General features: G+C 34.5%; 1 protein-coding gene and 1 long non-coding RNA gene across 13 annotated transcripts in view; one reads left to right on the top strand and one right to left on the bottom strand.

Moving 5' to 3' along the window:
- The window catches only part of LOC126828523 (putative adenosylhomocysteinase 3), a 149,943-nt gene that overhangs the window by 72,532 nt on the left and 62,525 nt on the right, over nt 1-14,886 (bottom strand). For both annotated transcript variants that reach the window (XM_050558328.2, XM_050558329.2), the window contains exon 2: nt 6,207-6,291. In XM_050558328.2, coding sequence (XP_050414285.1) covers nt 6,207-6,291 — 85 coding nt within the window. The remainder of the gene's footprint in view (nt 1-6,206; nt 6,292-14,886) is intronic.
- Nucleotides 1-14,886, top strand: part of LOC126828526 (uncharacterized) — a 74,574-nt gene that overhangs the window by 7,072 nt on the left and 52,616 nt on the right. For 9 of the 11 annotated variants that reach the window (XR_007683110.2, XR_007683109.2, XR_007683114.2 and 6 more), the window contains exon 2: nt 1,814-1,858. This is a non-coding gene — a long non-coding RNA (uncharacterized LOC126828526). Of the gene's footprint in view, nt 1-1,054; nt 1,241-1,813; nt 1,859-14,886 lie in introns of those variants that run through there. The other 2 variants (XR_007683118.2, XR_007683121.2) reach the window with 2 other exon arrangements.

Here is a 14,886-nt window from a genome sequence, read left to right as displayed (position 1 = left end):
TTTTCTGCTAGAGAAAAAGAGAGGAATGGGGTTTAACGCCCATTTGACACAAACTAGGTCATTCCGGGACTAACAGGTTTATTTCAATAATTCGCTTATGCCAATTGTATAGTCGTTCGGATGGGGAAAAAAACAGAGGTCCAGGTACACATTGGTGTAGGCCTACATGTAAAAGAATCCTTGACAGTTGGAATTTGAAATAAGAGTAGACCGTAGCGCTGCTGCGTAGGGTTTTTTTTACCAGTGGAAGGAAATCTAAGGACCTGAAGAAAGTGAACGAGGTGTGCGGTAGAGTGTCCCACCTGGGGAATTTTCTCCAGTTTCCACCCACAACTAAATAAACTTGAACCACATGTTAGTCCCGAAATGATCTAGTTTGTGTCGAGTTAACATTAAACCCCATTTTTTTCTTTTGTCTTAGTCGGTGCAGAACAGAGGGAAATGAAATGAAATGGGGTTTAACATCCTACTGTTCTGCTCCGACTGGGATAATGAAGACGGGCATATACAATAGCCAGTCAGCGTCCTACCCACTTCACCACCGTGGCTCCCAGAATCAAAGGACTTTAAACCCTATTTTTTATCATTTCTTTCGCATTCTCAAAACAAAATCAACATAAAATTCAATCATATATCAATCGTTATGTTTTTTTGACTCGATATCAAAGAAATGTTGTCCATCAAGGTTACGTGAATAAAAAAACCAATCTCCATTATATTACACAATCTCCAGACATCAATAAAAATAAATAAAACCAACTTTCTATCGTTAAATAAAACGTGTTGATTTAATGTCTGACATCATGTTAAACATAAAATGGTAATCGTCAGACATATTAACAAACCACAGACAATAAAATAATGTAAATATGTCTATAACTTGAAAAGAACCACACACAATAAAATAATGTCTATAACTTGTGTTAAGTAGAGTCATGAATATGTAAACCACCAACAATATATTCGATGTAGTCCATGGTGTAAAGTATTATCATGGTCTCTGACATTATATAATAAATCAACCCAATATCATCCACAGTTTTCGACATTGCAAACACGACTTATTGGTCAACTCAAATCAACATTGATGTTACCGTGAAAAGATGGGCGTCTGATATCCAATATTTAGGATAAAATGAACATTTTAAAATTGGCACACGAATCGCGTGTTTATTTTTAAGTTTTAATGGCAGGTTTTCTACTCAATACCCAGTGTCACTATAGAGATAAAACATATAATGTAAGTTCAAAAGTGCTTAGAAGTATGGCTATGTGTTTCGGCAATTTTTTATTGTTTCTTCTCAAAAAATATGATCTTAATTCTCATATAACAGTATAGTATAAACTTATATAGTAAACTTTCAATAGCTAGAGTGGCTCAGTGCAACAGGCGCCTGCTGATTCTGGTACTGGTAAGTTGTATATGAAAATTTTAGAGACCAGTGAAAATTCAGTGGAATATGTGGAATGATCTTTCAAAAAACCCTTCAAGAGTCCTCTTTCATCGACAGCGTTAAGACTAACTTAAAAACACATTAATTTAAAAAATGTTTTTGAACTGTTTTTTTGTGAATGCGCTATATAAATTGAACAATAATAATAATAATATTGTTTCAGCTAAAGTCTCATCAGAATACTTGTTTAAACTGTCTACGACTTGGAAGTATCTCATTAGCCATCTTGCTTTTGGCAACAAGTATATACCACATACTGATTGGTTGTATTTAGGCTTGTCAATATTGAGGAAATAAATATTTTAATATTCCGGACATACTGATGACATTTAAAATACGAAATATTATTATATTTTCAGAATATAGAGAAGAAATACACTCATATCAAGACTTTAATACAGCAGGTCAGTCTTATAAATTCTTTCATTGAGAGAGAGAGAGAGAGAGGCAGAGAGAGAGAGATGGTCATATGTACCTCCACTTCTAAATTTAAAATTTTAAAAGTCACATTTGGTAGATTGAAAAAACATGTCTAAAATACCAGTCTCTTATTATTTCACACATCTCTGTACAAAAACATTTAACATAATAATATTATAGTTGACATATTGTATTAAATATAATACACACACACTAGACAGTAAGCTAACAACAGTTGTCTCCCCTCTATAAAATAAATAAAGCCAAGTTGTTGAATTTACATCTCTGCTAAGTTTTATTATTTTACAAAATATGAGATGATTTGAGTTTGACATTTACTGACTATAGGGTACAGTTTGTCAGTAGGACAACTGTTGACTGACACTGCTTCATATGCGGATTAAGACTACTAATTATTCCAGAAGTTAATCATCCACAAATATAATGCAAGTTGTTGATAAATCATGAGTCTAATTGTCCATTTTTAATCCAAAGACTTGTAATAACCCTTAACCGGTCATTGTCGACTATAGTCACCACAACGTTATACAGCTAAGTGGTCACGGTCGACTAAAGTCGACCACAGCAAGAACCTTTTTTATAAGCCGCATTTGAGTATTTAGTTTCGTATTTAATTGATGGCCACGCATGCGTGTCAGGCAGGAACATGTCTTGTCAAGGGCATTGAGAAAAACATGTCTTTGTTCAACATTTTTTGACGAAAAACGTAATTTAACAGTGTCGGGAACGTTAAAGATGCTCGAAGTGGTTGAAATACTTATGAATTATTCCGAATCGGATTATATTGATGACACCGATTCTGAAGACGATATTTCTGATGAAAAGGATTTAGAATGATTTGCAAATTATAGATCAACTTATCCCCAGCAACTTTTTTATTTGTGACAAGAGTCTACACAATTTATAATTATTCGGCAGTAGTCGATTGAAATAGGCATACAAAATATTTCACGTCAGCCTTTATTTAGCCTGACCACTTGACGTCGACCGGTTAAGGGTTAACATATTCTATTATTAAAGAGACGCCCATTTGGGAAATTCTCTAGCAAAGAAATATTTCTACAATGAGATCATTTCACTGTGCATAGCAAAAACAACGGAGCTGATTATCTCCTTCAAGATATTCATTTGAAAATTGCGATTGTTTGGGCTCTTTCAAATTTTTAATCAAAATTAATTTCTTGCTTACAAAAACATTTTTGCTTGTTTTACATAGGGGATTATTTCTGAATATATATTTAAGATTTATTGAAATCTTGTTGAAAATCGTTGGTCTTCTCCTTTAATATACGGTAAGTCAAAGAACAATGGAACTAACATTAGTGTAAATAGTGCAAAATTAGTAGTCTGACACCATTCAAATTGATATAACTATTATATGGAGTTATTTCCCCTATAATGGTTGCTGATGGTTAGACAAATGTACATAGAATACTATTGTAGTAGCCTCCCATGTTCTTTTTAACTTTATGCCACGTTTTAATCATAATTTAAGTGTTGAAATGCTTGGAAAAAATTAAATACTTTGACTGAAATTATGGGACAAAAGTATAAACAAATCAGACTAACATGCTGGTATTATCAAATGTGGTCTGAATCCATTGATTTTCAAAATAGAGTTATGTCCCTTGTATTGTAAGAGTATCCATGGTTTTATAGATAAAGGATTAGTGTCTATGAAAATTGTGATAAAATAAATGAAAGTCATTTGCGGGATTGTTAACCCTCAGCAAACTAAACTAAAGTGAAAGTTGAATCTCGACAAGGGATATCCGTCCAAAAAATGTATTTAATATTAAAAATACATTATGTAAGATTTAGATAAAGAACTAGCCATTCTTGCTATACTAGTTCGAAAGTAGATGATGTAAAATGAATAATTTGAAAATTTCATTCAAATTACTCTATTGCAAGCGAAGATATTAGCCTTTGAAGGTTTGATAGATGTGTGCAATAATTTCAACCACCGTTCTGGTTGATCGAAGCTAAGTCTCGGTCCTCCATATTTGATTAAATCAAAGTATCGCTGAACCATTCTAATCTATTTAATATCAGAGAAATCTGATGCCATCAAGAGTTGATTAAGGCCTGGATCAGTTAATTAATGTCTAATTAATACTTTAGAAAACATTTCAGGCCTAAAGAAAGACCTGCAATAGGCAGATTTAGCTCTTGCATAATGTATGTATTATGATTAATACAATGACGTTATTATTAATGTGACGTCATAATGTATGTTTAATATGATTAATACAATGACGTCATTATTAATGTGACGTCATAATGTATGTTTAATATGATTAATACAATGACGTCATTATTAATGACAAACATACTTTATTATTTAATAACCAATATCCATTTGTCGTTTTAACCCAAGCATCGTATCTAACACTTATTTTCCTTTCACAAAAGATCTCATATATATATATAGGCTTGTCTTTTTATAATATGATAACGTCTTCAAATTCCTTGAATTGAACCTTTTAGATCCTTTTAATATTTTAATAACATTGTTTATTATAGTAATCCAAGGAGCAGACATGAACATTGTTTGGTTGCCACGCTGTTATTTAACAATCAAACATCATGCATGAACAGTTTGTTATACCAGTATAAAATAAATTATTTTAAAGTCGCGGGTCCTGATTATGATTTTTTCGGACAATATCTCATTTTTCACAATGTACTCCCCTTTAAAAGATAGTCAAATTGATTAATTAATAAAGTCTTGATGCGTGTTGACATTTTCCCTAAAATATCAAATTGCTCACGGCTTAATACACACTAAATATGTATTCATTTGATCATTTAACATTTAATTATGAAAACAAAATAAAAATATCAACGCTAGATAATCTTCCGGACTTGAATTAGATCAAAGTTTTAAACTAGGTCAATCAGGTTTCACAGCTACCAATAAAAGATGGCAGTGTCTTGTTACACTCGAGCAGCCTACATTGATAAAATTTAAATTTAAATTAACTTTGTAAATACTGATGGTGGTGCCGTGTTATGGTCGAGCGGCATAGATTGTAAATACTGAATGGATTTGAATCATTTTTTGACCAATATTTCTGTTAGAAATTAAACTTTCATAATGTTATAGTTTACAAGGGATTTCTGTAACGCTGAATGATGCATCAGGATTTTAAGAAAACAAAGAGTCCTATTAACAAATTTTATCACCCAATAATACATTCTACAGTAGATATCGCTTGTGTGATATATTTCATAATCTACTGCGATATCTCCTTAGGAGATATCGCTTTACATGAATTTGATTGGTCAGTTGAAAAGGAATTACTTTTTTTTATTTTCAAAGAACAGTTCATTTCTTATTAAAAATAACTTTTTTTAAATTAAAAATGAACTATTGTTATTCAACTGACCTTGATGGAAACACTGGGTCAATATAAAGGACTTTGTAATGGTTGAATTGCTGTCTTCAGCAAAGAATTATATTTATCTATTTGTGCATGTAAGAAGGGATTGGGTGATAAATAAAGTCTCCAACTCGTCTTTTTTGATATCAAAAAATATCAACACTCGTTGATAAAGTAAAAAAGACTCGGCAGAGCCTGGTTTTTTGTTACTTTATCAACTTGTGTTGATATTTTTTGATATCAAAAAAGACTGGTAGGAGATTCTCTATTTACCCAATAATTAAAGGTGACAATATCTGGTTTATTTTGTCTGCAAACACTAGGGACCAGGTATCATTCAGATTTGACGAAAAGGGAAAGAAACTGAGCTTCCCATCTAGAATCTAATACACGTATCCAGTTAATAGATTGCTGTCCTAAAAGTGTTAAATGCCATCAAGATTCATAAAAAAACACCCAGTTTCTGCTACCATGTAGTTTAAGAAACATCGTTTAGTTTTAACATTGGTCGTCTAGTTTATGAAACTAAATGGTCATAAACTAGACGATCAATGTCAGAACTAAACTTAATGATCATAAACTAGACGACCAATATCAAAACTGAACAGTGTTTCTTAAACAACACTGTAGCAGAAACTGGGTGTATTTTGATGAATCTTGACAATCTATTAACTGGATACGTGTATTAGATTCTAGATGTAAAGCTTATTTTTTTTTCCTTTTTACGTTAAATCTGAATGATACCCTGGTCCCAAGTGAAATGTTGCCAAATGTTGCATTTATCAATACATCATATCTGTGTAAATGTTGAAGAGAACTGAACCTTTTTTTCGGACTGATAGTAATTTTATAGATTCAGATTTCATAATATTATAGTTTGGAAGGGATTAACGATTAGAGATTTAAAATTTAAAATATTACTTACTGCTATCGTTACTATCTGTTGATGACTGGGATACGGAGCGACTACGTAGTCTAGATCTGTTTGGGTTTAAATTATATTTTATTTCCTGAAAAAGAATAATTTAAAACAATTATAAATCAATAATATAGGCATGTAGAAAAATCAGGGTAGGAATAGAGAGAGAGAGAGAGAAAGAGAGAGAGAGAGAGGGTTTAACGTCCACTCGACGCAAACTACATGTAGGTCATTTCGGGACTAACATATGGTTTAATTTTATTTCAATAATTCACTTGCGCGTAGGGGTCTTTAGCAGTGGGAGGCCCCAGAGAAACCCCACAAGGTTGGACAGGCAACCCTACTCCTTGTCACGTACAACCGGGGATTCGAAACCACGCCAGTTGACTAAATGACAGGCCGCATGATACAGCGCACACATGTTAACCATTCGGCCATCCAACCCCCCGGGTAGGAATAGAATATAATGTCTTGTTAACATTGATTCAGATATATTGTCAATGTTAGGGAGGACAATATAATGTCTTGTTAACAATGATTCAGATATATTGTCAATGTTAGGGAGGAGAATATAATGTCTTGTTAACAATGATTCAGTTATATTGTCAATGTTAGGGAGGAGAATATAATGTCTTGTTAACAATGATTCAGTTATATTGTCAATGTTAAGACTAGCTCATAACAGCCATACATGTTTCTCCCTGTAGACTTCACGTAGGCAGGTTGTGAGCTAGTCTTGGGAGGGGGGGGGAGAATTTTGCCTGGACAGCAGCATTTGTCCTCTTTTCATCAAATTCCTATTGTAAAGGATTCTCCAACCAGTTATAAATAATTCAGAGTATGTTCTTCTCCACACTGAGATTCATCTACTTCATACTTCGAGAAAAGATCTCTAACCTAAATGGCCGCCATATCCAAAATTTAGTATACTGTTTTGTGATGCGGTTTTACTCCGTTTCACATCTGTTCTACACACAAACACTAAATAAACTTTTTTCAATTTTATTAACTTGGTACACAGAAGTGGAAAGTATATATCATATACCAGACATTATAGCGTGTGTATTAATTACAGTATCCATCTTCACGACAAGATAAATATCTTATTTACTTCTGGCCTTTGCATATTGTTTTGTTGAAGATCTATAGTGCCCGCCTAACCTTGTGGGGTTTCCTCGGGTTCCCAGTATCCTCCCACTACCAAAGACCCCTACTCACAAGCAAATTATTGGAATATGTTAGTCCCAAAATGAACTAGTTTGGTTTCGAGTGGAAATTAAACCCCATTTCTCACTTAAAAGGTGAAATATACAACATGCTATTTAGTCCATATACAATAGTAGTCTTATTTAAAAGCAGGGAGATGCGGTGGCTCAGTGAATAAGACCATATATTAGACCAGAAATGACCTAGTTGTTGTGTATTGCTTGCAATGTCTGTGTAGTTGTCCACAGTTTTGATTGGGTTTAGTTCGGTCCACATTCACTTACGATAGGAGACATTAACTGATCAAATTCTATAAACTTTTAACTGGCCTCAAATAGCGAATACTAAAAAATCTGTTTGAATAGGCTTAAAAAAACACATCTGTTTGAATAGGCATGGAAAACAAATCGAATTCGAATCCATGTTTGAACACTCCCGATCTTCCACTTTATAGAAAGATCATGTATTATGTAAACAGACCAAATTCTATCAGTTTCAATTGACTAATACTAAAGAAATCAGTATGAAGTACCTTGAAAAACTATTCAAGCCCCTCAAGTTACCCAGGTTATAGAAATTGTCCAGTAATAGAACATGTTATATTTTATGAGATCAATAAATCGTTTAGTATCAACCCAGAAAGAATCTTGACAATTTGATATTCTTTATTTACGATCGTGAAACAAGCTACGATAAGTATATAATAAAATCATTTCAATATCAATCGTTCTCCTACATAAATAATTCTGTCACTTTGTCGGGTTTTGGTTTCTTTTAAAATGGTAAGTGACATTTATGACTGGTAGAAATAAATATTTTATTGTGGCTCGTTAAGTTGTCACATCTGAAGACGGGTTATCTTGTTTGTCCTTCAACAAAGGACAAATTGATTTAACATACAACTTATTGTTCTTCTGTATTGCCTGCGGCCAGGACAAAAGATGTTGTCTCATTGCGGGTGTCACAGAGTGTGATTCTGATGTCCCAGTGAGTGTCATAGAACCTGATGCCACAACAGGTGTCACTGAGTGTGATTCTGATGCTACAGTGTGGGGCAGGGTGGCAACTGAGTGTGTGGGGTAGGGTGGCAACTGAGTATATGGGGTAGGGTGGCAACTGAGTGTGTGGGGTAGGGTGGTAACTGAGTGTGTGGGGTAGGGTGGCAACTGAGTGTGTGGGGTAGGGTGGCAACTGAGTATGTGGGGTAGGGTGGCAACTGAGTATGTGGGGTAGGGTGGTAACTATTTGTGATTCTGATGCTACAGTGTGGGGTAGGGTGGTAACTGAGTGTGTGGGGTAGGATGGTCACTGGGTAGGATTCTGATGTTACAGTGTGGAGTAGGATTTTCACTGAGAGTGATTCTGATGCTACAGTGTGGGGTGGCTTGGGTGTTAACTGGGTGGGATTTTGATCTTATAGTGTATGGTGGGGTGGGTGTTAACTGGGTGTGATTCTGATCCTACAGTGTGGGGTGGGGTGAGTGTTAACTAGGTGTGGTTCTGATGCTACAGTGGGGGTGGGGGGAGGTTGGGCAGTGGCTGTCATAAATGCTATTACCACAGAAAGTGTCCTTGACTGACAGACACAGTGGGTGTTACTCAATGTAATTCTCATGCAACAGCAGAGTTCCCTGTCTATGTATACATTAGCGAGCACGTAAAAGATCCCTTGACAACTGGTACTCGATATAAGAGAAGGCCGTAGTGCCGCTATCCGGGAAAAATTCCCCTCAAAGCACTCTGTATGGCGTACTCACATCTTCATTAACTCAGTCGGAGCAGAACAGTAGGACGTTTAACCCAATTTTATTTCATTTCACAGTCCATGCTCACCAGCAAATCACCAATTTAAACATAAATATTGATCGATCGATGCAAGGATTCAAATGAGAATATTTAATGTACACGGATATCTGAAAGATGACTGACTGATATCTACTGACTGATATCTCAAAGATGACTTGACTAATATCTGAAAGATGACTGACTGATATCTACTGACTGATATCTGAAAGATGACTTGACTGATATCTGTAAGATGACTGACTGATATCTACTGACTGATATCTGAAAGATGACTGACTGATATCTGAAAGATGACTTGACTGATATCTAAAAGATGTCTGATATCTACTGACTGATATCTGAAAGATGACTGACTGATATCTGAAAGATGACTGACAGATGATCATATGACCAGGTAGAATTAGAGTATAGTTATACGAAGGTCCCAGCCATTACAGATTAACCTGAAACCTAATTAAAGGAGCTAAATCCCTAATATTTGGGACCTAAAATTGACACATATAATGATGTAATATGAACGTATACAAACTGGTTTACATTCAATCGTTTCCATTTTTACTCTTAATTTCACATCAGTTATGTTTGACAAAACATGCCAGAAGTCTCAATCGAATGGCAATCTTTAGCGTCTTATTATTCCAGTCTACACCAATACGCATGCTCTCTGGATAAGCATATGCCGTCACCGATTGACATGACTTGTTGAATATGTCTAGCCTCGTTCTTCGAGTCCCTTGTTACAAATGGCACTGAAACACATTATCGTACACGATTCGCGTACCAATGTTAAAATGTTTATTTTGTCATGAATATTGGATATCAGAAGCACATCTTTTCTCGGTAAGATCACAACATCGATGTTGATTTAAATTAACAAATAATTTGTGTTTTCAATATCGAAGACATTAGATGATATTGAGTTAGAGACTTAGCTACTTTAAAGTCAACTCTATAATTATATTAGAGAGATATTGTTTCATAAATTATTATCTATTGTCAAGTTAATCCAGTAAGGTATTAAGGATTATAAATTTAGGGTTACTAAGAAACAAAGCGAAAGGTATAAGTCCTGAAAATTGTTTATTGAGAAAAAGACGGATGTTGACCACAGGCAGGCAGTAGAACATACTGAAGGGCAGGTTTCTGATAAGTTATTTTTTAGATACTGTTCCTTATATAGTTACCTAGTCAGTGTGTTATTATTGTATATATCATTCTTTAAGTATTGTTACAAAAATTGAAGTGAGTTGTTGAATTATTGTATGTTCAATCTTACACCCCCACTAGATTAAACATAGAACCCATCGTCGAAGGTTGGACTCCTACGCAGGTCCATTAAACCCTGGATAACAATCAGTCAAACCTGTGTTCAAGGTCTTAATTATGCTTGCCTCATTGAGTTAAATTGAGTTAAATTGAGTTAAATTGTCCGCACTATATAAATTAATTATAAGTATTATTAGTAATTCTGTGCAAGATAATGAAATAAAATATCTTAAGTCAGCTTGAGTTTGGTAAAGGATAAAATATTATCTGTGGGGTGATACATGTTTTAATGATGATCGAGGTGAATTTCTGTGAAACTGACAGTTTAGTTCATTATTTGTAATTAAAATATTTATATCCTTTTACTAACTGTACAACGATTGGACCAACTAAATTACACCATTCAATTTAACATGATCAATCAGAAATAGTGTCTATCAACAAGAAATGGAAAGAAAATGTTTAACGTCCAGAACCATCCCAGCTAATAAAGACAGACACACATGCCTCGAGATCAGACACCTGTCACAGATTTTGTCAGACAACTGTGACAGGTACGTTATGTTCGGACTTGTATATTGAATTTATTGACCAATAAATCAATCATTATACATCAATAATCATTTGGGTTGTTTATTTTTTACCAGTTATCGAGAAATTAAACACTTGTAAATTGGTATTCATTATCAAAATTGAATGATCAGCTTTAAACTGGACACAAGAACAAATTAGATGATTTTTGGGGATGTTAAATGATTTTTACGTATTTTAAAACAAAGATTTGTTGAGCAGAACAGTAGGACGTTAAACCCCATTTCATTTCATTTTCCTTAAGTGGAGCTTATGTCGACTGGAATCAACTGTATTCAATCAGTTGCAAGGCTGCTTATGTCAATCAAATCAGCAACTGAATTCAGAGCTGTCATGTTGACTCAGAACTAACAGTGATTACAATTAACATGTGACTTAATTCAATTATCACATGTTTAACAAAATGGCAAATACCTTAGAAGAAGCACCCCTAAGGCATGGTTGGTCTTGCCACAATTCTATTATTACATTGTAGAGGATTCTTTTGTTTCGCTTCCATTTTGCCTATTTATAAAGTCACATGACACATCTCTTGTCACATGATGTTATTTCCAGTTGTAAGAGCGCTCATGTCGACGGCCGCAGTTGCAGAAAATTAAACACAGGCAACTGGCTTCAACTGAATGGAACTAGTTTCTTAGTCTTGCTCAGGTCAACCTTTTTCAGTTGCTCTCAGTTGTAAGGTGGACATAAGCCCCACATTACAAACTACTATATTGTTAAAGTTGAATCTCTGAATGAAATATCAGTCCAAAAATAATTCAATTCTGTTAGAATTTACAAAGTTATGATAAACTGAAAATTACTATAGAACTATGCTGCTTTCTATAAATAGAGCAGTTAAGGAAAGTTTTCCACGAGAATCATTCACTTATTGAGGTTTTTTTAATGCCATTCTACTATATGGAACTCGAGTCGTGAACCAAATTGATGGGCCTATTTTAAATCCAAGTGAAACCAAGCCGAGTAATTATCTAGCGTTGATATTTAGATTTTGTTTTCTGAATTAAATGTTAAATAATCAATCTGAGTACATATTAGCGTGAGAAAATTGATATTTACCAAAAACTGCAAATCATGTCTCGTTACTTTCTTATTTGACCGAGAAATGAAAATAAATGAATTGAAATGGGGTTTAACGTCACACTGTTCTGCTCCGACTGGGCTAATGAAGACGGGCATTCGCCATACAGTGTGCTATGAGGGAAATTTTGCCCGAACGGCTGCACTCTGGCCTGCTCTTATATCGAATTCCAACTGTCAAGGGATCTTTTTCGTGCACGCCAATGTGTACACGGGACATTGGTTGTCCGTCTAATCCGAACGACTAGACAGCTGTCCTTGTCAGGCCCTCCGTCCTGCATCACTGACTAGGGGAAACCATGCCGGAAAATCTGGATGAACTTTCTTGGCCAATGCAGGGATCGAACACCCGACCTCCAGGCTAGTGAGCCAGCGTCTTAGCCACTTAGCCACTGAAGATCTTTTTATATAATTTTCTATATGTTGATATTTAATAATATTAATAATGTATATTTGTAAAGCACCAATTCATCCCCAAATTCATACTCTAGGCGCGTACTATATACTCTATGGTCACTATTTATGCTCCTGTTTATTCTACAGTAATTAAAGGTTTCACTTCAACAACTATTAAAACATGAAATGTTGATAATAATAAAATCATGAAATAAATAAACGACATCGATGTTTACATCTCGATGATATAATACAGTCGTATACTGTTCACGAGGAAATCTGGATGATTCTAAATGACCTTGACATTTCATACTATTCCAGAATGGCTTAAACAGATTCTCACCATAACTCGTTAAAACACATCACGAACAATCTCTCTGTAATAACGTTTTATACATTAAGAGGATGTTAAGATTTGATAACAGTTCTAAGATCAAAAATGGTTTATAAAGAAAATATTGTTGGATAATATAAATTTTTCTATTTTGTTTTGTGTTGCCAGCTGTGACTCTCTTCAGCTGACATGATTTTTTTTAACAAATTTACATTTACTCTATGAATATTGTGTCCATATTTCAACTCTGTACGTAAAAGTCACCGATCTTCCAGTATTTATTACAAAATCTATAGGGAATAATGAATAAATAATGAGATAATACGAAGAGAAAACAAGACAATAAACTTATTAGGATGACAAGAGACAGGTTGTAGGCAATCAAACTATGTAACAGGCTTCAATCTCTCTATATATATACACAATGTATGGCTAAATATTTAATTATTATCTGATGACGTCGATAGAAGTGCTTGATTTTTTACCTGGACGTTTTTTTAACCTGGACGTCTTTTTTATTTATTTATATATCTATCTACCGTAAACATAGATTAAAGATACATTATGGGAGATAAGATAAAGAGATGGCAGTTCTCGCTATAATATTTAAAAACTAGATAGTGTAAATGTAATTTGCTGAAAATTTCAGTCAAATTGATCCACTATGAGCCGAGAACGAAGCGGGTGAAATTTTCGCATAGTCTCGGTCATCATTACTAAAATCATTAATATAAACAGCATAGTCTCGATTTTCCACTGTTTTGATTTAATTATCAATGGCCATTAAGCGGCATATTGGAATCTAATCCAGCCAACATCGAAGGCTAGCCTTGACATCGAGAGTTTATTATGGTCTGGATATATAAGTTAATTAATGTCTAATTGATAATTTAGATAACATTTCAGGCCTAAAGAAAGACTTGTAATAAGCAGATTTTGCTCTTGCATAATGCATGTTTAAGTATTTGTACTTTATCTACTTTAATAGCTGCACTACTTTGTTTCAAGGTAAACGATGAAAAGATAAAAGGTATGCCGACACAAACTGATTTCAACACTGGTTTAATAACATTGTTTCTTTTCTCAACATTTTAATTTTTAGATACCTGTACTAACCTGTATAATATACATGCTTAGAGCAGATGATTAAATAGAATTTTTATATATATTACTATAATCTATACATCCTATAGAAACGTGTTCAAGTGTAAACACTGGTGTGCACAAAAGAGAGAGGGAAATGGGGTTTAACGTCCACTCGTCACAGACTAGGTCATTTCGGGTCTAACACATGGTTCATTTTTATTTCAATAATTCGCTTTCGCGTAGGGGTCTTTAGCAGTTGGAGGAAACCGGAGGACCCGGAAAAACCCCACGAGGTTGGACAGGCGACCCTACTCCTTGTCACGTACAACCGGGGAATCGAAACCCCGCCAGTTGACTCAATGACAGACCGTATGATACAGCGCGCACGTGCTAACCATTCGGACAAACCCCCCCCCCCTCCCACACGTAAAAGAACCTTTCACAGTTAAAATTCGAAATAAGGTCACCTAAAATAAGGTTCCCTAAAATGTCCCTCATAACACACGGTCTTCATTAGTCCAGTTGGTGCAGAAAGGTCAAATCATCAAAACCCATTTCATTTCATTTCCCTTAAGTGGAGCTTATGTGACTTTACAACTGGAATCAACTGTATTCAATCAGTTACACGGTTGCTTATGTCAATGAAATCAGTAACCGAGGGCAACTGAAGTTAAACCACAATTTATTTCATTTCTATGTTTTATTATTACATTATGAAAACATCTCTTGAAATAAACATGATTATGGCCTACAGGAAGTTAATCCATCCTAATGTCATCTTATATTTCCTTATTTCAACATTTATATGGTAAAATTTCTCCACGTTTTACGACTAACTGACGGATATATCATCCAGTACACATCGTGTTGTCATGACGTCAAACATTTCACAATTAATTCATCTTTCTGTTGTTACAG

Source organism: Patella vulgata, chromosome 7 (genome assembly GCF_932274485.2).
Source record: "Patella vulgata chromosome 7, xgPatVulg1.2, whole genome shotgun sequence".
NCBI lineage: Eukaryota > Metazoa > Mollusca > Gastropoda > Patellidae > Patella > Patella vulgata.
Note: the sequence above shows the minus strand (reverse complement) of the source record. Positions and strands in the feature narration are given on the sequence as shown.